General features: G+C 40.4%; 1 protein-coding gene across 1 annotated transcript in view; it reads right to left on the reverse strand.

Annotated features, from left to right (window-relative positions):
• Window positions 1–22,817, reverse strand: part of KIF13B (kinesin family member 13B) — a gene marked incomplete at its 5' end in the record, with an annotated part of 103,281 nt that overhangs the window by 50,269 nt on the left and 30,195 nt on the right. Inside the window, 11 exons of the mRNA XM_026067017.1 lie at window positions 630–764; window positions 3,680–3,790; window positions 6,014–6,226; window positions 9,751–9,862; window positions 10,000–10,112; window positions 11,273–11,407; window positions 12,853–12,940; window positions 13,298–13,478; window positions 14,133–14,225; window positions 15,985–16,045; window positions 18,122–18,134. Coding sequence (XP_025922802.1) covers window positions 630–764; window positions 3,680–3,790; window positions 6,014–6,226; window positions 9,751–9,862; window positions 10,000–10,112; window positions 11,273–11,407; window positions 12,853–12,940; window positions 13,298–13,478; window positions 14,133–14,225; window positions 15,985–16,045; window positions 18,122–18,134 — 1,255 coding nt within the window. The remainder of the gene's footprint in view (window positions 1–629; window positions 765–3,679; window positions 3,791–6,013; window positions 6,227–9,750; window positions 9,863–9,999; window positions 10,113–11,272; window positions 11,408–12,852; window positions 12,941–13,297; window positions 13,479–14,132; window positions 14,226–15,984; window positions 16,046–18,121; window positions 18,135–22,817) is intronic.

The following is a 22,817-nucleotide window of genomic DNA, read 5'->3' on the forward strand; positions in this document are numbered from 1 at the left end:
TTCTCCTTCTGACTCTAGATCAACTCTACATAGTTTGTGAAACAYGAACAAATTGTCGAGTTGTTTCAGTGCGGAGTCTGAAAGTCATGTTACATGTCTTTTCTTATGTTTAACATTAGTAAAAGAGACCAAACATCAGCAAAAGTGATGAGGCAGAGAGAAGAATTTGATTTTTGCACCTGGAGAGTCATATTGACTCTACTGTACTAAAAGGAATAAATAAAAATGTGTTTTATAAGCTGAAGTCACTAGTTTGAACGTTGACGACACGTGGGGAAGTACGCCGATTACTGAGATGCCCAATATCTATACAAACCACTTTTCTGAATAAAACCTTGTGAAAACTGCCATAAAGAATAGAAGACAGTTTATAAAGGAGAATACCCCTATAAAAACACACCCCTTCCCCCAAAAAACCCACAAAATAAATCAATCCACACTCCAAACCATCCTCGGCTACAGAGGATTAAAAATCTGAAGTAAAAAGGCTGTATTCATATTATTTTTCATGAGCCACCTACTAATAGAGAACGTTTCCGATAGGCGTTTTTATAACAATCACTAAGGACATCTATGCCAATGGCATTAGGGGCCCACCTTGTTAAGAGAATACATATATCTATTTTTACCTTTAAATAGTACACCAGAAGTTCATTGAGAGCTGGATCTGCATTCAAATTAACCAGGAAGCACTTATTATCCCCAACTTTTATTCCAGAAGACTGAAGGGAAATGCCAAGGCTTTCCAGCTGTTTCTGCCGCTCCTGCAAAAAAACAGCCATCAAAAAATTAGTCTGATTGACGTATACCCTAGGAAATGCATTCCTACCTGCCAAAAACACCCAAGACAACATGATGGGCAGCTACTTTGAAAAATGTCGTTATTTCTTCTGCAAAAGGTTTGACACAAAAGCCTTATTGACGTCCAGCTTAAACATTACACCAGGTTTTCTGCAATTTCTCTGGTCCTTTTACCTCCGGAGTCAAAACAGTGCTGTGTGCTACGGTCTCAGACAGTTGCATCTTCCTAGTGAAAGCTGAAAACAGCTGAGAGCATCACACTGCAGCACTGTAGGCGCTTCTCCGTGACCTCACCGGAACGGCAAAGCACTGCCGCAAAGCCAGCTCTAGAGCCCTTTATTTTCCCTCTCTAATTAAAAGGCAACAAGTTAAATCTCTGCCAAGTCGAGCTCCACGTCTATCTTTTATCCCACAGAAACCAAAACAACAAAAAAAAMCCCAAACCTGCTATTTAAATAATGCAAATAACACTTCCTGCCAAACAAGAATAGTAACATTTTGGGTGGTGTTTTGTTCTTATCAATAGACTTCTTAGAATTCAGCAACAAAGCATTACTGTGCAAAAATGTACGTCGTTCAAAGGGAAGCGTTTGGGTGAAGACTAGAGCAGTGAAAGGAGAACATTAAACATTTCTGGCTTACAAAACAGAAAGGGATTCTTTCATAAAAACGTCACGACAGAAATGTTTCTGTGTCCACTGCAAAGCGAAAACATTTCACCAGCGTTTTCACTCCGTGCTCGAGAATTGTTCACAGGATCGTATGGAAACTGGAAGCGAGATGAGACTTGCTATCCACATGAGCAGACAAAATAAGAAGAAAAACATGAGAAGCTGCTCAGATTTATGAGGCGGAAGCAAAAAGAGGGGACGGTAAAAATAAATGTGTAAAAAGTATTCGAGACCTGCAGCAGCTTTAGCTGTGAAGTTGAGATCTTAAAAATATTTCATGTAGATTACGTAGGAATACTGCTGGAATATTTATTAAGGTTCTCAACCTTACCCGCCAGTTTGCTCTTTATTTAAAAACAGCGTATTAGACTATTGTGTAAAACACTCTGCTCAGCGTCGGTGTTGCATCAGGTCTGGTCAAAACGAAGACTGCAAAGAATAGCAAACACAGCTCCCTCTTGATTTTCTCTACCCTATTTCTCCCATTCTTATGAAACCAACAGAGGTCCTTGGTAAGGAAAAGTCRTGGCCGTGGTGGGGTGTGTGTATGTGCAAAAAACAAAGAACAGAAAAATTGCAATGGGAYGTCAAAAATCTCCCGATTACCAGTGCCAGGCTCTGCCGTGCAAATCATTCTTTATTATCTATAGACAGAAGTAAAGAACRTGTTGCCCAAAGGAGGACTTGGCCCATGGTCTAAATCTCACAGCATAAATCTTTCCCTTAAAGAAAGTGAGCAAGTTATTGTTAACTTTTGCTCAAGACCCAATGCTAATTAACTTAGGCATTCAAAAAACCTAAGTATGTCAAATACCTGCTGAAAATGCCTGTTTACGTAGTTCCTCTATAACGCTTTGATCCCGTATTGCTTCCCCATCTCTACAAACCGCATCTTCAGCGTGCATCATCCTTTACGAGGAAGCATTCTTAAAGATTTATAATGGTCTCTCCATCCTACCCGCCTCCCCATCTAACAAGGGGCAGACAGATGTTGGTGGATGCCGGCCAAAAATAAAATCACTTGGCAGGCCATAATAATAACATAAACGCCTTTAACCTTGGGCCCACGCGAGTCTAATGAAGACGTCAAAAGGATTCTTTCCGCTGGCTTTCAAGAGGTCCTGAAACAGCCTAATACCGCACAAACACTAGTCCTTATCCCTCCTCTGAAAACATCCACTTTTTCTAGAGCTGTAGGGCTTGTGAAAAATCCCAGCTCYGTAACATCGTGACAGGCCGAGAATTTAGAGGCAGGCAAGAAAAAAAAAAAGCAAGCAAGCTGAAAGCAAGCAGCTTTACGCAAACCTCGAGGCACACGTATTCTATAGTGTTGATCCCATTACTCTGGTTCTTCAACCTCTTCGCACACTCAGGGTTTCTACGCCTAGAAACCAGCGTGGAGGATGAGAGTAGAATTTATTATCATTATATTTCACACTTACACACAGGGAAGAAAAAAATCCATGAATCTGCACTGTTAGTTAAAAAGCAGCATTTCTTACCATTGGATCTTTAAAGTCAACCCGCCCTGTTCTGAACACGTCACCTACAAGAGGGCTTTATACCAGATGCTCCATTCTCTTATTATTTATTATACGCTATTCATCGCCTTTCAATAGTTCTCCCCTCAAAAGCTGCCTGCTGCAAATATATACATCGGCATTTCTGTGGCAAGAATTGGAAGTGTCATGCAATATTCATGGTGACCTGCACAATTTTTCAATGTAACCATCATCATCAGTTATGGATTGAGGCCCTAAATATCAGTGGAAGAGGTATTAAAACACCCAGGGATTCTGAACATCTCTGTTTTTTAATATTCTGCATGCCCTTTGCTTTCACTATTAAGGCAGTCAGTACATAACCTTGCATTTAATGTTCTCAACACTCCGCTTTTCATCCCAAACAACAATTTTACTATCTGAAGTATATAAAATCCCTCTAATCCTCTCATCCACAGATTTTTTTTTTTTTTTAAACAACCTCTCAATTTACATAGGGTGACAGTTCATTATTGTCACTGGAGCAGTAATCTGGGAGGCATCCAGCTTTCGCAGGAATTAAGTGAAGCTTTTCAGAGGGGCAGTAAGCTTGACCTACTTACCCATAAATGTGGGGAACTAATCTGACAACCTCCACGAACTGACAAACAAAGGAGAGAAACCTGTTTTCCATAAATGTCCAAAAAAAAAAAAAAAAGTGCAAACCTGTGCTATCTCCTCAGTTTTTCTTAATTTCTCTTCCCAGGTCACAGTCATTTCCTGAATCAACTTTTCCGATTCCTCTAAACGTTCTTTTAGTTCTGGTGATTTCATAGCCTGCAAAAGTAAAAGCAAATAAAATAAACCTTGCTGTATTTTGTTCTTTTTCACATCACCATCACACAGATGGGAAAAAAAGAAACACACGCTACTCATTTTCCAAGGCATACTTGAGCAGTAAGTAAAGGTGTTTTAAATACATATTGCACATAAATGCTGAATTCATTAAAAAGTTAGTTTAATTGGTTTCAAGCACAGATGCTAAAGCAGAATTTGTACACTTTAATGCAAACCAATTAGATGATCCTGGCGGATTGGCACAAAGACATTCAGACACAAACTAACATCGTTTCTCTACCAATGCAATTCCCAAAGACTCTCATCTAAAACCATTTGTTTCTCAGGTGCTGCTGATCTGGCCAGTCACCCTTGTCTCAGCTCTCTTTCCCTCAACATGGCAGTTAACCTCCCAGGCGCTTACGTGGACATGCCACCAAGCTCTTTTTATTTGCTCTTTTGGGTATAGCCTGGTTCGGCATGTATGATTATTTCTTTTCTATGGGAAACATCAAGACATCTGTGGTGCTCCAGTTCTCCCCCTCTATAAATGCCTTTTACAGACACTAACTTGGGAACAAGAAGATACACCACCAGCCATRAGACACTCCAGAAACCAAAAGAACATCAATGTTTTGATAAAATATATATATATATTCACTTCTTCCAATCTCAGTATTGGCACTATTCCTCCTGTACAACCTCAGACAGGAAGCCTACGGGTTTGCTTACATTTGCTTCATTTCTGCTAACACGATGAAAATGGTTTTGGCTGGTAAGTCTTTATGCAACGCCCATTAAACAGGGTGAGTATCACTTGCCACCACATAGTTCTCCTACCACAAACCCAAAAACTCTTCACAGGAAGCCAAAGCAAGCAGAACGGCCTCCTTGCAGGGCAGTTTGTTCATGAAAGGGAGCAACTGCCGGGGTGGAAAAGCCTGTTTTAAGATAGGAGCTTCCTTGGCCTCAAGACATAGCAGCCTAGGCACTGTCAGCCGATGTGTCCTATGTAGTCTTTTTCTGATTGAATATCTCAAATACTTAAATACAGGGTAAAAGGCAACATGAATTGAAAATGTAACTGATTGTCATGACGAGGTCAATGTTTTTGTTCATTCAAAAAAAATATTTATGCACATTTCTGTAAGAACAATTAGATAAGCTACAAGTGTAATGAACTGAAAGGAGAACAAGAGAACGAATGTGGCTTTTGACCTTCACTGCGTAGCCTTTTAATAACAAATTAAACCTTTTTCCATGTTTGTTGTCAATGCCACTCGATGACAACAAGGGTGGGATTTTAATACTTGGGAAAGGAAGTATGTATTACTTCATATTTAGGAAACAGCATTTCATGGCTTTGAAGAGCTGTCATTATTTTGGCATTAATGCCCACGAATGAAACACACAGGGAGTACTTGCATCTCTCAAGGCACTTCAAGTCGGTGGTACACATTCTAGAGGAGTTTTTAGATATTTAATTTGAGGTATCTTAAATAAACTGATGTTCCCTTATTGGATGTTTAGCGTATTAGGTAGCTCAGAGGAGAAGAGTCCAAGTTTCACTAGTCATTTCTAATATCACAGCCAGCATTCCCTGCAAAGCTCATGAGACAAATACCGTAGACACAATTTTTCTGAATTGCTGAACGGCCAGATTATATAACCCCTGCTTGAGGAGAGAACTCAGATACACTCAAGTTCTTGGCCTTGGCCTAACTTTTAGATCGTGCTCCCTTCATAATTTCATCGAGGGAGCTATGCAAATACTCGTAATATTGTCTAACATCTGCAAAAGATTCAATTTAGAACAAAGAGTTAAAGCTCGTAAGCAAGCAAGCCTTATTAAGTGAATTCGCATCTTGCAGGATGTGGCCACCCTGAATTCTTAAAATACAAAGCTCCACCTGTAAACAGCATGGACTTAAGACTCCATCCCTGCGCCTGCCTACATGTCCACTTTCCTCCGATCTGTATCTCACAACAAAAACACGATTGCTCAAGAGCGTGTTCAGACGGAAGCTGCTATTTCATGTTAYCTCCCATGTTTCAACACTGACCTAAAGAAAAATGATACTAAGAGAAAGAAATGATACTAAGGGAGACCTGTGATAAATACTATCTAGTAATTCCTTGTGGCATTAGTTTGAGAGCCAGGGAAGGAAGCCGTGGCACTGGGCTTTACAGGATCTACCAGCCAGCCAAGGCTGAGAGTTGTACCTCCGCTTTCGTGAGCTGTTCCCGGAGCTTCTCCACTTCCTCTCGGAGTTCCCGGATAATGCGCGCATTAGGGTCTTCGTTCACCACAGCATGATTGACAATGTTCTTGGCCCGATCTGCGTACCTCAGGGTCGAAAGGGTCTCATCGTAGTTGTCTGCTGCTGGGCTTACTGTTGCCACCATGGCGGTCTTGCTGTTACCACCAAGGCTGTCCTGGAAAGCGGTAGGGGTTGTAAAATTAGGACAGAAGGTTTCTTTGGTTTTAATGTATCAATGTAGAGGGGAGCAAATAATAACCAAAGGTTGGGAATATTTGGGGCGCAACTATTAACAGCAATGTTTTTGTCAGAGCTTCTCCGTTCAAAATGAATATTTTAAACTGTGTAGATCAAGCAAAGCTGTTATTTTCAATTGTTCTTTTTTCTTTTTTCAAGCATGTTTAGGAAATATCATTCTTGGCTTTTAGAATGCTAAAAAGGAACAAAAAAACAGTACCTGTTTTGGTCTTTAGGGTACCTAGAAAGGGCTTGAAAGGCTTGCTTCCACCTTTTCCGCTTAGATTTTAAAAATAGAAATATAAGCAATTCAGCACTAGGCTTCCCAGACACTATGGAAGGAGCACAGGGAAGATCATGATGAAGTCCATGTATCTTAATTTAAGGACTCAGTGACCTGTCTCCAGTAAGTACTTCATTTAAATTACTTAAGTTACACTGATTAAAATCCACTTCTTGTCCCTTCTACTTTCATTCTGTATCTCGTAGTGGCAACACATCACCATCTTTTTAGTTATCTTCTGATTATACTTTTAGGGCCAACATTTATACGCTGCTTACGTTTCCAGATTTCTAGCTTAGTACTTAAACCGCTCTTAAAAAGTAGACCTGCCACATTTGCTTCTAAAGGCATGGCTGAACGACAGCTCTATTATCATGTTTTAAAGATCTCATAAATAATATAGTTGATCCTGTTGTTATAAACATTTTGGAACGGGGCCCTTCCTTTCCCTGCTGCTTACATAGTTCAGAAATCTAAACCGAGTTACGTAAGAAAGAGCCGTTTTGGAATTTGGTTGGCAGAGAACAGGGGCGTGAAGCTACATTCCTGCAGGGCACCGTGTTGGGGAGGTGGGGGGAAGGAWGCATCCAGTCTTTTTACTGATTGCAAAGCAGGGTTTTACAATTTTAGCCAGTCTAAAAAAAATAAAATATTTGGTTTTAAATCTTGCAGAAATTCTGTGTTTGCTTTTGTTTTTAACCCAGTATCTCTTTCTGCGAAGAATCATGCTATTAGCTTTCATCTGCGATAACCCATGAAATCTAGGTCAGGCGTTGCCATTAGAACAACGCGACTACATTAGCTGCTTGTCTAACCATTTCGGTTACAAAGCGCACACGCAGCCTTTCCTCCCCATCATTAAAACGCCCCTTTAATATCTCCTTAAGGCTCGCTTTGCCGCGTGATGCCTAAAATAATCGGAGAGCAGCCGGGCTGCCGCAGCGGTCAGACAAACGTCAGCCGCACGGACTGCTGTTGCTTCGCAATGGGATTTCTTTCTCTGCGGAAGCCAGGACTTTGCTTCCATCTGCCAATGGTTTGCAAAAATTGGAAATGACACTYGGCAACAGCGCTCCCAGGCCTGCACAAAAAGACGAAGTTTATCAGGGAGCCGGCCGGGCGCTCATCCTTCCAAATAAAATCTTTACAGTTTGCRCTTCGGGAACCTCCATCCACTGCGCTAATTAGTTCCCAAACAGGATTAATTCAGCATCGGAATTGCAGCTCCTCTGCCCAGGCAGCTGAGAAGGCAGTTACAGGGATACACCGTAATTCAAAATACACCCGTTATTAGCCGGGTAAAGTTCCTCTTGCACCGCAGCTACTCAACCCCAACGCCAGACCGTCTGATAAAGTTTTATGTATAAAACTATTGCACTGATTTTGCTCTTTCCTTTAACGCTAAGCAGGAAAGGTGGACAAACAGTCAGCTGGTCTCTCACAGGTGAAGGCAAAGTTTGCAAACCACCCTGAAAACACTGGGTTTGCAGGCGATAGAAAACAGAATGGGAATCAAGTTTAGTTATTTCTAAGACTAGATTTGCCCAGTCTTCGTTAGCATCAGGATCACCGTGAAAACAATATAAAATGTAAAGATAAAAAAACATTTTCAACAGCAGTCATCATTTAAGGTAATAAAACAAAGTGTAAAATATTTCAAATAAAAATATGCAGGGCTTGTGAATAAAAWGGGAAAAGGAGAGGTTTGTATCAATACAGTCTGCTAAATCCAGCGGGCCGAGAAGCTTGTAGCCTGATGCTGCTTTTCAAAACTCCTCTTGCAACAAAAGTTCTCACCTCGTACTTTTCCCTAAAGATCCTCAACTAAATTATAAACACGAAGCATTAGAGCTGGAGATCTCCCGAACTCTACTGGTTTCTCAAATTTGTGGACAGACTGTACATAACAGATGTTCCTAGGGTCAGAACTGTGTGCGCGCATGGTCATCATCATCTTCGCTACGAAGCATCAGGCAGGTGCTACACAGGCATTTCAATCCGCTTGCTGGATTTGTTTAAAAATGGCACAGCCGAACTAATTCCAACAGCAGCACTAGAAACCCGTCAGAAAAGTTTCCACTTCTGCTTCTCAAACTATTATAMCCATGTCAGGAACCCAAGCACAAACACTGCTAGAACAAACGGAAGAAAGCTGGATATTGCTGTTCGCAGCTCTGCAGACAGGCAAAAAGTGCTTGTTTAATTAGAGTAAAAAAAAATCCCAATGTAAATATACAAAGGTGAAAATATATTGAAACRCTAATGAAGATTTAGGGCAAGGAACGCTGTGAAATGAGGAGTTATTACACCACAGAAGAGCATACACGCTGTTTCTGTTAAGCTGCTTTGATTTTTAGGTAGCCCTCCTGACGGTACTATTTGATGTCCAGTATCCGTAGTGTTAATCGGGGGGAGARCAGATAAATATCACAGAAGTAACGCTTAAAAGACAGCACCGAGAAAAATGAAGGCTTGTGGCCTCAAGGGGTTACACGAGTCGAGATTTTATTTCACTTGAGCATTTAAGTCAACTTCTTTTCTAATGTCCTCATTTACCAATTTTGATCTTCATTTAGACCTTACCGATGTTCATCCAAGCGCCAGGAAGATCCAGTCTTTTTTTTATAGAAAATATCAAATAGAGCTCTATGCAGTGCAGAAACTCATTTAACTATTCATTTCACATGAATATGATACACAGACTCTTCTGACCTGTTCCTCAGACTGTATCTGGGATAATGCTCTGCAATTACACCCCGCTGACAAAAGCAGCGTATCTTAACAAATATATTAGAAAATTAGCAAAAGGATAATGGTCTTAAAGTCATCAAAGCTAACCACATCAGTATGCAAACTTCAGTTACATATGGCGATAGCCCAAATTAAATTCGCCCTGAGGTTCTGTGTGTAGCTAAGTGTAAACTGACCCAGAAAAGATAATCCTTTTTTAAAAAGTTCCTTATTCTTTAGGTCATGACAGGTCAGCAGAAGACAGGGAACATATTTAGTCTGTGCAGATAGTGATGGCTTCCATCCAGCTAATTTTCCAAAGACAAGGATGGCTAACATCAAAACCAGAAAATCCAGCAAAAGAACAGCATTTTATCTCGCTGAATGTGACTCTTCTCCCCTTTTCCTCCTTTTTATTCCCCTTTAAAAATAAAGATCGAAGTACTTACTTTAAGTAACCAAGTGAGGACAGAATCACGATAAGGAACAAATTTGTTCTTGTTCTTGCCAGCAGCCTGATCTGCCAAGGCAGAAATAACCAGCCCRAGAGTTGTAAGGGATCTGTGCAGAGAACACAAGCAGCCATTAACAATCACACATATTTGTAAGTCAAAAGCATGTTTAGACAGTCGCTTTCCAAAAATGAGCTTCAAGAAAAACATTTCTAGGGCAGTTTGGAACAAACAACCGAGTCTTACTTGTTAATGTTGCTCCCTTCTTTCAGCCTGTCTCCTGCGGCACCAGTCTTAGTTGCCCTTTCGCTGCCTGCTAAGTCAACCAGACTCAGCTTGCCCACCTTCTCGCCTGACGTCTGCAGAAGGAACCAGACAACAGCTAATTTTAATTCACCCAAATCGAGTTACACAGTTTGACATATTTTCAAACAAGAATCAAGCTTCACTTCTTGGTGTAGGCTCATCGCAGTTGTTCCAACAGCTTTGAAAGGCATAGTACAATATTCTGCAGTAACTCATTAGTTACTGCTTCAGAAACAACAGGAGGATTTAAAGTGATGTCAGACACACTGATATCTTCAAGACACCTAGCAAGACATTTCAGAAAGCTCCAGAGGAGAGGAACATGGGGCATATTAGTCAAATGTTAAAGCAAGAACACATGCAGAGGAAATACAGGCTGGGGGACACGTATGAAGACTTAGGGCCTTTCTTTTATCATCTTGAAAACAGTCTCCTCAAAATCTCAGATTTTATGCCAAGTTTCATCTCTGGTTTTAGCAGAGTAAGAATGAACATGACAAGAAGCATGTTATAATTTATGAAATGATTACAATTGCAGAAGTCTCCTATATCCTTAAGAGCATCCTAGAAGGAATTTCAAGCTGTATATTGTGATCACATAACACAGATTTTGTTATAAGCCCCCGTTATTCCTTATAACTCTTGCCAAGTATCTTATTTGACCCAAAATGACGTTCTGAAACACCCCATAAATTTTATATATCAATCTGAAGTTTAACAGAGAACACAGTCTTTAAGAACAGTTTGCTTGCATCATGCTTTTCTGTAGCTGCTCTGACTTTAGCATCTCAGTATCACAATTGCAAAGTGCGATGTTCCCCTAAACAAACCGGAAAATTAGAACCAACGTGCTTTTGAAAACGTTACTCCAAGCCTCTCAAAATACAATGTGATCATCGGGGCATACTGAAACGTGTAATTTCCAGGACTGAAAGGAACTGCAGGTCAGAAAACAGAGCAATCTGTTCTAGAAGTTTATACAGCGAGTCCAGGAAGATGTAGAAGAGAAAAAGACAGTCAAAACTACCACCTTGCACCCAGGCTGACTGTAGCCACACGATAAATGCAGTAGAGCCACATAAAAAAAACAGAACAATAAATGACTTCCTGAGGTCCCTTCCAACCACCATTTCGGTGATTCCATTAAAATATATTAAAGCAAAAGAAATACATCCAAGGTTAAAATTTAGGCATTACGACTCATTTTACTCACCCCTGAGTGTACATCATAAAGTGTGTGGGTGAGGATAATCTTGAAGACTGCATGGGACCGACTGCTTTCCTCATTCATGTTGGTTGCAGCCACTGTTCGAGATTTGTTGCCCTCAGACATCAAGGACTCTATGTCCTAGACACAATTTTTACAGTCATAAGCATATCTGCATTAACATTCTTTTCACTTATCTACCTAAACAATCTCATTTTGGTAAAACGCACCTATTTTACAGCAAGTTTCTCACTGTTCATGAAGCGTGAGAACAAAATATTGTGACCTTCCTTTAACAGATTAGAAATTAAACAATGTTGTCGCATGCACATTTATCCATTACTTTTCCCTGGATATTAAATTATCAGTAAAAAGTTATGTAACTGGCTGCACAAAAAGACACTTTAAAGCAAAGGAAAAAAAAAAAAGCCATGAAACAGGAATTCATGTCTGAAACAATCCAACATTTTCGCCTCAGTTGGCAAACACACATTCTTGAAAGCCCCAATACTGACATAAGGCTCAAAGTTTTATAAATAAAAGCTAAACAGAACCCTGTAGAGCAGGTCATTATGTTCCTGTTACAAATAAGAGCTTGTAAAATTCTCTGAATCCAGACATGCTAAATTATGGCACTTGACAAATATGCAGCTCCCATGCTTCAGTGTTTTATAGCAAATCTGTAAAACGGTTAAAACCTTAGAGCCTCGGGCTTAACTTTTATTTACCCATCTTTAGCAGGATGGTGCTAAAGAAAACCAAAAGCAATCACACAAAAGAACACCACAGACCACTTTGACTCTTTATTCTGAATTATGCTAAGCTGCTGGGCAACATAAAAAAGCAACGCATGCAGTGTGTTTTTTCTCAACAGAAACCAGCAAAGAGAACTACATGAGTAAGTGGAGGGACTGCAATAGGAAGGGTTAGAAAACCACTGTTTTGCAAGTTTTGCTTCAGATGACAGAATTACATCCTGTATTTCATGGTTTCTCCCACAGTGCATCGATTGCTTCCTAAAAATTAGGGCGCTCTTAGAAGGCATACACGTATACTCGCTGTACAGCTAACTAGAGGACTTCCCAGTAAGCGCTTTTCACGCAATGTTCTCAAGCTTTCGCCTTGTAACCAACCATTAGTTTACATTTCCAGGGTGCCTGTTGAGCTACGTGTAAGTGAATTACTAGGCCATAACACGTCAGCCAAGGAATGACAAGACGTGGTACTGAAGCCTGTCTCTTCTGAACTGTGGTTCTGTATTTAATCACTGAACACTGCTTCTCAGGAATACAGCCTGAACTCATCTTAAGGCTGCGCAGAAAGCTGTTCCGGTAAACAGTTTAATTTTTTTCAGCATTATTAAATATTACAGGATGACGATAAGCATCTGTTCTTAACCTCTGCTTTCTCCAGTAAAATTAACACAACAATCCTATAGATGTCTTGCACTGAAGTCCAGGTTACTGCTACGGTAAATTAGGAATAGGTTAATAACTCTGTCCTGTTTAGCTTTGCAAGCTCGCATAAGGGACGGTTCCCAAGGGTTTAGGATGTCCACACAAGCCCTTCATAAAATTGATCCTTACCTTGTAGCTAGCAACAGCTAGTTTGGATAGGCCATCTACATAAGGACCATAAACACTGTGTTCTCTAACTTTTAATGACTGACGGCTTCTGGATGGAAAAAAAAAATTATTTATAAGCACGCGACTGATTTAAGATGGCAACATTTATAGTGAATCGTATTTCTCACTGACATGTCAAACATGATGGTCTTACAGCCAGCATATAAAGCACAGAGCAAGGACTATAATGCAAACAACAAAAAAAGCCTTATGTCTACACATATAGAACGCTTATATAGACATTTTGCTTTTAGCTTTACTATTTTATTTAAATTCAAAGGACAACGGAGATCAGGAGGAAAAGCAAGCCATCCTACCACAACAGTTAAGAGAGGGTCCATTAAGGCAAATTAGTATGTGGAAAGGAAGAGCAAATTCCAGTGCTGTTTACACATATATTGCTTACCCTTTTGGGTCAAGAAGATCTCTGACTTTCTCGTTGTATATCTCCATGTAGGACACTTCCACTTTGAAACTCTGCTCTTCATTTTCCTCTTTCTGTGCTCTTTCAAAAAGTCCACTGCAAAGTCTAGGGATTAATCCAGGCTGGTCAGCAGTACCCATCATGGTGTAAGATTTTCCAGATCCTGTGTAATTGAATCTGTAATTAGTGCACATGCAACAGAATTTCTTTGCTATGTGGAACATGGAAAGGAAATGGAGAGAAGAGATTTAAAAAAGAAGTTTGCATTTCAGTGAAAGATATTTGTACAGTTTTCTATTTTAAAGCAAATAAGACATCATTTCGCTAAAAGCAGTCTATTTAATAAAATGAAAAAGCAAGACAAGAAAGCTGGTTCAAACTGACTGAAAAGACTTTTTCGGGTAGATACAGTCCTCCTGTACACGACAGCCCACTAACACCCACATTTTATTAGGTGCCACATTGAGAAAAATCAGTTGCACAAGCCTACTCATTTTTGCTTATTACATCTAAAAATGATGATTAAAGATTATTCTAACCGCAGAGGCAGAAGGTATTAATGATGTACTAAACTCAAGGACAGGAAAGATCATCCAGAAGATGATAATCTAAAGGCGTGGGAAATCAGGGTAGCCAGCAACAGACATACTCCTCATCCTGTTCACATATCTAACGTTACAAAGGAGAAGAACATTTCTTATCTACATCGCAAGGCATTTCTCCTCAAACGATAGCACAACAGCCACGAGAAGTCATTCCAGTCGGATCATCACATCTTCTGCGTCAGGGTTTTTGCCGATATCCTGCAGAGACTCACCTGTTTGCCCATAGGCAAAGATGCAAGCGTTATAGCCTTCAAAGGCATTCTGAAGAATATTCTCTCCAAGGCACTTGAAAACAACGTCTTGACCTGAGAAAACAAAACACAAAAGCGAACGTGGAAGGAAAGAGCGAGATTCTTTTTTTGTTCGATTTGAATTCTTCACTGATTATGCAAAAACAAACACAGTTCATGTTTTCCTGCTGTTCTTGACTAAAGAATGCATTTGGCATCCAGTATTCATTCCTTCAACTGGAGCAAGGCCGTTGGCCAGTAGATGCACTCCAGATTTGTACTACTATAAAAATCAGAAGCTGTGAATACTGCACATATATAGCTGTATGTGCCTGCAACAACATCCTAACAGCACTCTTACTCAGAAGCTTCATCAGCAGAAGATCCACCACCAATTGCAGAATTTCACCCGTTAGCGGAAGGTAGCACCTCAAAATATATTCCACCCATACACTTACTTTAACAACTGCCATTTGATTTTAATTTAGGACAATTAGTAGAGCACTAGGTATTTTACAACATATGTAAAAGGAATTAAATTATGCCATGAGGAGACTTTTGCAGAGAAGGACTCGCAACTACATGGGAGGTATTACAGCACAAGGCATATGCACTGGCGAACTATAGGGTGTATCACTTTTTTTTATTTTTATTTTTTAAATAGAACTAAATTTGTATGGACAATTTTTTGGCTCCTTTTCCAACTGCAGGAAGAAACGCATAATAAATTTAAGTAGTATTTATTTTAACAAAACCTGTATTTTCTTTTAAAAGCAGAGAAACTAAATTCTGAACCAAACATTACAGAACTTCATTGAGTGAAAACTCCCTTCTCAAATATGTTAATCTTCCTGAAAGCTTTTCCTTTCTCTCATTGATTAAAGTCCATTATTTTACATTCGAATCCACTCAAAATTTTATGCATGCAAAACTCCGCATCAAAATTACTAATAATTGTGCCTTGCTGAACACAACTGGAGGGTTTTGAAGCAAATAATTCCATGCTATAACAGATGTTTCAAAAATTTCACCCACAGCAAAATTTCCCTTCCTAAGTTATTTGTATATTTGAAAATACCAATTTTTTCTCAAATGCCTTATTAAATTACTATTCATTTAATTTTCTGTTATTTTAAATAAAATCTGTAAATATATGCATCTTTTAGTATGTATTTTATTTATCAGTGGAAACAAGCATAACTGAATCCTAATTTCAAAAGATGAGAAATGTGAAGAAAAAAAAAAAAAGGAATAGACCACAAAACGTTAAGTGCAAATATATTTTACCACAGCTACTTGCCAAAATATGTCTATAATACTTAGAAAACTCTCCTCATTAAATAGGTTAGGCCCTCTCAGCAGTACATATGTATTCACATACCCCTATATTAAAGTAGGTTTTATTAATACTCCAAATTTTAAGTTCTAATATGATGCCAAACTCCCATCAGCACTGGGAAACATAACCATGAAAGTGTACTTAGCAATGTTTCTCAAATCCTGAAAAGAAAGGGATTTGATGCTTTTAAAACTATGCATTTGGGAAGAGAAACAGAGATGTGAATCCGAGTAACTTGTTATTTCGATGGATTCCTCAATTTCCTGCACTGCAGATGGACAGCAATGCCGATCGCTATTCCCAATAGTCACCTTTAGAGATGAAATGCAGGAATGATTTCAGGTTTTCCTTTTTTTTTTTTCCTCCTGACAACAAGCAGGCACAGAGGGGAGAGGCGCTCCATGCCGTATGCTCTGGGCCCCTCGGCAAATACTGTCTTATAACTAGATCATTTGTACGTGGAGACAACAAGCACGCAGCTACAGGAAATATTACCTGCGTATTTTTCTTTGACGGATTCATCCATAGACCAAAAGCAGTGATCGTACGCAAACACCTGTAGAAAAACAAGCAGGAGGGCACCGCGTAAGAGGTACGGCCAAACCAAGCGCGTTATCCCAATTTTGACAGCGCTGCATCGCGTTAGCTAACGTCTTGCTCCCTGGGGCCATCCTGAACGTATAATACGCATCCCCGCAGCAGCCTATTTACTTTCCGTGAGTTTGAAGCCTAAACAAGCACGTCACCTTTCCAAATGCAAGGTTGCTCCTTGCTTTTATTTTTTATTTTTTCTTTCTACCTCACAGATCCCGTACGATGCTCTCCAAACGCTCCCCATGCGGCAACTGCATGGATGGAGCTCGCCTTGATTTCCTGCAAACCCATCCCTTGCAATCCATTTTTCACAAGGTTTTCTCTTTTGCAAACTGACGGATGTCCCTTGGCTGTTTCTACCATTTCCCTGGATCTCTCGGATGCCTAAATTAAAAACACACCTCGGGGTAGGAACCTCTTTCCGCACAAGAGCGGCGTGGATTTACACGCTGCTGACCAGCAGAAGCTGCAGCCACCGCCAAAGTCTAGCACTTGTAACGAAAAAACATACAGCAAATGAGTTGTAGGGTGAGAATAGTAGTTCTGCAGCCTTTTTAAACTGAAAAGTTTCAATTTCGTGGTAAATCCATTTAAAGTGGATGCACTTTTCATCCTAAAATCTAGCCTTAAATAGGACAGTGAACACTATAGGATCTTGGGCTGCACAAATAGAGGTTCCCAGAACAACTCCCCCGAATACCTATTTGCAAGAAAAAAAATATATATATATAATAATATAATAATAAAATATAATAATATCTAATCTACATTCACATGGGCAAAGTTTACTCTGTAGGATAGAGGAAAAGGGAAGAGCCATGTGCTGTCCTTCGGCTGTTTTCTTCTCATCTAAGCTTAATTAAGGCTGCTCTTTCCTCTCCAGATGTTCTGTATTGCTAGGTGTATATACGTATATTTACATTACTTCAGATCAAGCTGGCCCAGCAAATGCTCCATACCAGCATCTCACATCTAACCCCCGAACCCCCATCCCAGTATTTCAGACCATTTCATTTTATCGCTTAACATATTTTTTACATACAGTTTTAGTAAATCTGTTGTGTGGCTACACTAAAGTCACTACTGACGAAGCAGGATCTGCGTGGGTAGTCAAACCTAACATTTTTTTCATTAGTAAAGCTGACAGAAAAAAAAATCTGTAGCATCATATCCGTTGCTTTAACGGTATCAAAAGTGGGAACACCCTAAAGAAAGACAGCGAGTCTGTAGAGAATTACTTCAGTTATACCATTTTCTAATAGATCATATCATGGAATCTGAATTATGATTTCAGGACTCGGAGAGAAATAATGCAAATCTTCACTAAGTATTTATACTAACTGAAACATGTAGGAAAATTATGCAGGAATTGAAAATCCATACTACCAGCACATCCAAACTTGCTATCTACATTTTATTAAAATGCTTAATACAGCAACATCCTTCAAATTTAAACAGCCCATCTTCACAAAAATGCAATGCATTTTGCCTATATTACATCAATATGTCTAAGCATCAAGAGATAAAAGGGGTTATTTTACGTGCTCTAACTGAGGAAACGACAGCTCATTTATTTAAAATTAAGTTATTATGGTTCTTTGAATTTATTATACAATTAGATGTGTTGTTATACCATCCTAAGCTTTCAGAGTGTTTAATAAAACATCATTAGATACATGACCACATCAATAAAGTTGAATCTTAATAGGCTAGGACAGTCATAGGGTCATAAGCTGTAACAACAAATGAGTTTGCTGTAACACAAATACCAGAAGAAGCTTGAAAACCCCACAAATAACAAGTGCTCTTCCATTCACAATCTGCAATGCTGAGTATGTATGTTCTCATTTGTTCCTGTGACTCATTTTTTGGCAAGGGCGCTCTTCTGCGGCGAGGAGATGCCTCGAGTTTCTCGCACAACAGCTGATCAACTGCAGAACTGTTTTTCAAAACGCTTTCAATATTTGGATAACCCGAGCCTGAATTAGCGATGCAACAATTTTCATCCACCGATTTAAAGTACAATAACAGCTCTTACCTTTGGTTGGGTCCTGCAGGCAGCAGCAGCGGAACAAATGGGAAAAGATGGGACGTAGGGTAAGAAACAGAAAAACACAGACAGTTAGTTTTAGTGATTTCAGTTGAATTACCTTATTGTTAATAACTTCTCATTGGAAAGATGCATTTAAAAGTTCTTCATTTCTGTCCTCAGATCTCCCTTTGCCTACAGATTCCAAATCGTTTTATAAAGCAAAACTTACTCCTTTCAAAACTAACACCTGAGATGTTGCTCTTTGCAAGCTGATTTTAAATTCAAAGCCACTTATTTTCTGCCTCCATCTCCTCCTTGTTCCTCATGAGTGTTTTCTTGTGACACTTCTTTCTAGTTTTGTGGGCCTCATTGACTCTTAAAAACAAAATGTCCAAGCAATATAAAACTATCCCAAAACACTTGCGCAGGAACTTCAGGAGAGTTATTCAAGAGGAAGTTTCAGAGTTCAGCCCTTGAACTTGCCCCACTCCGTTCTCCCAAGGTTCCTGGGACAGCAGAGCAAACATTTGTTTCCTTAAAAGAAAGACTGGAGAATAGCAATTCCTTTAATTTGTTACATGCATAATTTAAGAGTTTTCTGCATGGCTCAGAAAGTACGAGAGTGACCTTTACAATAACAGCACAGCATTAGTCAACACACCAATGACTTAGAAACTGGCACCAGCTCCCGCAGCCTCCCTGCACACAGAAGGCTGGAGAAGCAGAGAAAACATAACTATGAGGAACTGATATTCTCTTTACCCTGGACCTTGCAGATGACATCAGTAAGCTCCTGACAAAAGCAAAGTCTTGTGACACACATCACTGACTTCTTTTGACAGAGCAGAAGGAGGAAACAGGAGTGAGAGACACTCTGCTTTCACAGTTCTTGCTGCTCACTTGGGTTGAGAAGTGAATTTAAGATCACAATTCCTTTGCATTATCTCTCAAAAGATATCATTTATGAATCAGGCCCATCACCTCTTTTCTTCTCTGGCTCGAGTCTAGCATCAATAGCTGTTTGCAATGACAGCAGCTTTGGTTAGCAGTAGAGTCAGCGCGATCCTCTCGGCGGTACGATGTGCACTTAAGTCAAGGCTACCCTACGGCAGCCGTAAGTACGGGGTCACCTGAGTAGGCAGTAAGAGCATGGCCATTTTCCCCCCAGCATCCGGCAACGTCCAAATAAAAGCTCTCCCCGAGATTCCTGGTAGCACGCTTGCTACGGGCTCTCGGCAGCCTCTGTCCTTCTTAGGTGGGTCGTAGACAAGGAGGTGGAACGAGGGAGCTGCCCCCACCGTGGCTTCGATTCAGATACAGAAGACATCAGAACGCCAGATTTGCTTTCCGCAATGTATTTTTAAGACGCAAGAGCATTTTGTTGGCTCCGTGGCCTCTGAAATGCTAGTGCCACTTTACTGGAAACTGCTAAATGTTAATTCAAACAGTGCTGCTCCTTTTCCCCCACTCAGTTCCAAGGCAGGATTATACTGTGACAAGGCAGTTGATCTTTCAGGCCCTCAACAGGACATGCATTATTCAGTGTTTGGATTAAAGCAGCAATAAGGATATAATCTCAAAAGTCATATCACATATGCAGTTTAAGAGGAGGGATTACACTAGGCTATGTAAATCATTAAGCTTAGTTTAGGCTAAAGGTCTTAGAGTAAGCACTTTGTTTTCTAAAGACTTGCACATACGCATGATACATGTCTTACTTGCAGCCTCACTTAATTGGAATATACACGAACAGAAGACCTACACGTAAGGAGCCGGGTACACAGTATTTCGGATGCAGCGCAGATATCTAGAGCTGCAGCTTGTCCTGCGTACGTCCGACCTGAGAGAGCAAGTCTGACACACGTTTCCCTACGGGAAAAATCCCAACCGCGTGCCACATTACGCGGCGCTGAGCTGTGCGGGCACTCACCCATTCCCCTGCAGCGATAGCCGGGCTCGCAAACCCACCGAAAGATTTTCAGCCTGATTTGAAATCCCGCGGGAAATGAACAGGTATCGGGGAGTAGGTTGGCGGCACCCGCAGCAGCCTGCGTAGCTAGGAGGACTCAGCGTAGATGAGGCTTCACGTCCTAATCCAGCGCATGGCGATAGCGCATCCAAGAGGTGATGGAAAGCTAAATGACAAGCAAAGTCATCTCCTACCAGAGCCGGGAAGTATCTCCTGCACAAACTTCTTGTAGCCAAGGGAATATAAACACTGCTTTGAGCGCGATTGAAGATACACAGCGCTGAGCAACCATTTCTTTCCAGGCTAGCTCTTACGCTGTATAAGGTTCTCGACCAACGTGCGTTTGCTTTCATGTAAAGAAGTGGTTTCACAGACCTCGAGCACAATTTAAGCATTGGATAAAAACAGATGAGCTTCCAGTTGGGACCTTCAGGATACACCCAACACCTCTATTAGCTTCTTTTTTTAAAAAAGGAGTGAAATAAGGAATTGCCAATAACTAAATCATGCATTCAAGCATGAAAACTTCTCTGTTCAGCTACAGCTATTAGTGTTATTTTAATAATATCTTAAATCAAATTTTACTTTGGCTTTCCATGTTTGAAGGAAAGGGAAGGTATAGTGACCTTAAGTATCTTTGAGTTTTTGCAAATCTAGCGTGTGGGGGGGGGGGGGAACCCACAGCAAATGAACAGAGATAAAACTTTACCGAGAAGAGGCAAGGATAGCTCAGCCCTCGTCTCTTCTGGCTGCCTGACCCACCGGCTCAGAGATCGCAGCCAGCTGGCAACTCAGCCCGTGCTCTAAATCAGTCACAGCACATCTTGCTTCCTGCCAAAATCAGAAAGCCGAACAGGCGGATGGAGCAGACGGGAGGAGAAAGGTGGGAGGAAGCAAGTCAGAGAGAAGGGAAAGGAGGTCCGGAGGCTGGAGGACATGATCTGATGGGAACCAGGCAACTTTTTTTTTTTTTTTCCCCTTCTCCAAAAAGAACATTTCCTAAGCCTGTAGCGACTGCAACAACATCCAACGTATCAACTCAGCCACTACTGCTAAGTGCTACAAGGCTGCCTTGAATTTACAGAATCAAAACACAACATTTTACCGTTTTCAGAAGCTTCTGGAAGAGTAAAACGCAGTAAGAATTTGAAAGTTAAAAGGAGAGGGGGAACAATTCCAACAGCTATGAATTAGAGTAGCCCCAGCAAATCCCCAGAAATTTTTATTGCTTTCCACTTTCAATCTCCCATAACCACTGAACAAATTAATTATATCAGAATCTGACATAATTAATGCTATTTTATGCCCGTCAACAGGAACCGCTCAGCATGAACGGCAGAAAGTAGCCAAACACTACTAGAAAAAAAAAATACTGATGGGGAAAAAGTATTTGGAGCTTAAGAACAGGAAGGGGTTCCCTTCAGACTCCTGAGTCTGACCCGGAGGCACATCTCAGAGGGCAAATACTGGGCCTACATGGAGCCGAGTACTAAAAGGACCTGTGCGCTGCTCACGGGGTCTCAGCATTAGATCTGGGCCTGTCACGGGAGGCAGGATTGAACAAACCACTGCTTTCCAGTCTTTTATTCTGGGGTGGGATAACGGAGTTGATGACTTTCAAGTTTCCATTTCGCCGTGAAGAAGCAAAGACACCCCCCCACGGTACTTGCAAGACCTTCCTAGCGTTGAGAAGCCGATAAGGTGCGTAAGAATGATTGAAAAGCTCCGGCATCAGCAAGTCCCAAGGCAGAAAATTTCAGGCACGCCAGATAAGGATGCAGCTACAACAAATATTAGGAAGAACTTGCATTCGTTTGAAGTTTGGAAGACCGTCTATCTTTCTGAAGCAGATCCTTTTACTAGTAACACTTCTTTTCTATCTGAGCAAGGGATGAAGGGATTCAGAAAAGTATGTCTCATGGCTTGAAGAGCCAGCAGTTAGTGAAAAAGTACATTCAATCTTAAGAGTTTCACTGTTTGAATTTCAGCTGCAGAATTTCTCTCCTGGCATAAAGGAAAGGCAGCTAATGGTGCAATAAATCTAGATAATAAATTGAATTATCTTATTACTGTAGACATAATTGAAAGATAGCAGTATGACAACTGATAAGAAATAGCAGAATTCATCGTTGCTGTTTCAAGTTGTTTCCTCGCTGCATACCAGATGAATACAATTTACAGCACGTTTTGCTGCAGCTAGACATACAATAAGAGGAAATGTCTATTAAATCAATTTTCAATCGCTTTAGGCTTCTTTATCCAACAATACTAAGGAATTCATTTTCCTGGCATATTTCAGGAGATAAAGTGCTTTAGATTGTTAGGTTTAACAGTTTATAAATATTATTTCCCCATTTTTTGCTTGTAAACCAAGATAGAATGGTATCAAAATGCTGAGTCCCACCAGACAGCTCCAACTTCTGGACAGTATCCTCCAATTAATTAATATTCTTACAGAGTTCTGCTTTTACCCCCATCTCAATACTGAGCTTTTGGGGGAGAAAACTGGGCTGCCTAAATTGGGCAAGAAGTTTTTTGGAAGCAGGAAACCCCCAAATCTGTCAAAGGAAATGTGAAAGAGCGCATCCAGTTCAAAGCCTAGATTTCTGTAGCTAAAAGAAACAAAAGTAATCACTGTTACTTAGAAAATTCCTTCATAGCTGCAAGGCATTCCAAGCATAGCTGGTGGTTACTTAGTTTCTACTGACAGAACTAATTTTTGCTAGCTCACTC

The sequence above is a fragment of the Apteryx rowi genome, unplaced genomic scaffold (assembly GCF_003343035.1).
Source record: "Apteryx rowi isolate R43461 unplaced genomic scaffold, aptRow1 scaffold_251, whole genome shotgun sequence".
Classification (NCBI taxonomy): Eukaryota; Metazoa; Chordata; class Aves; order Apterygiformes; family Apterygidae; genus Apteryx; species Apteryx rowi.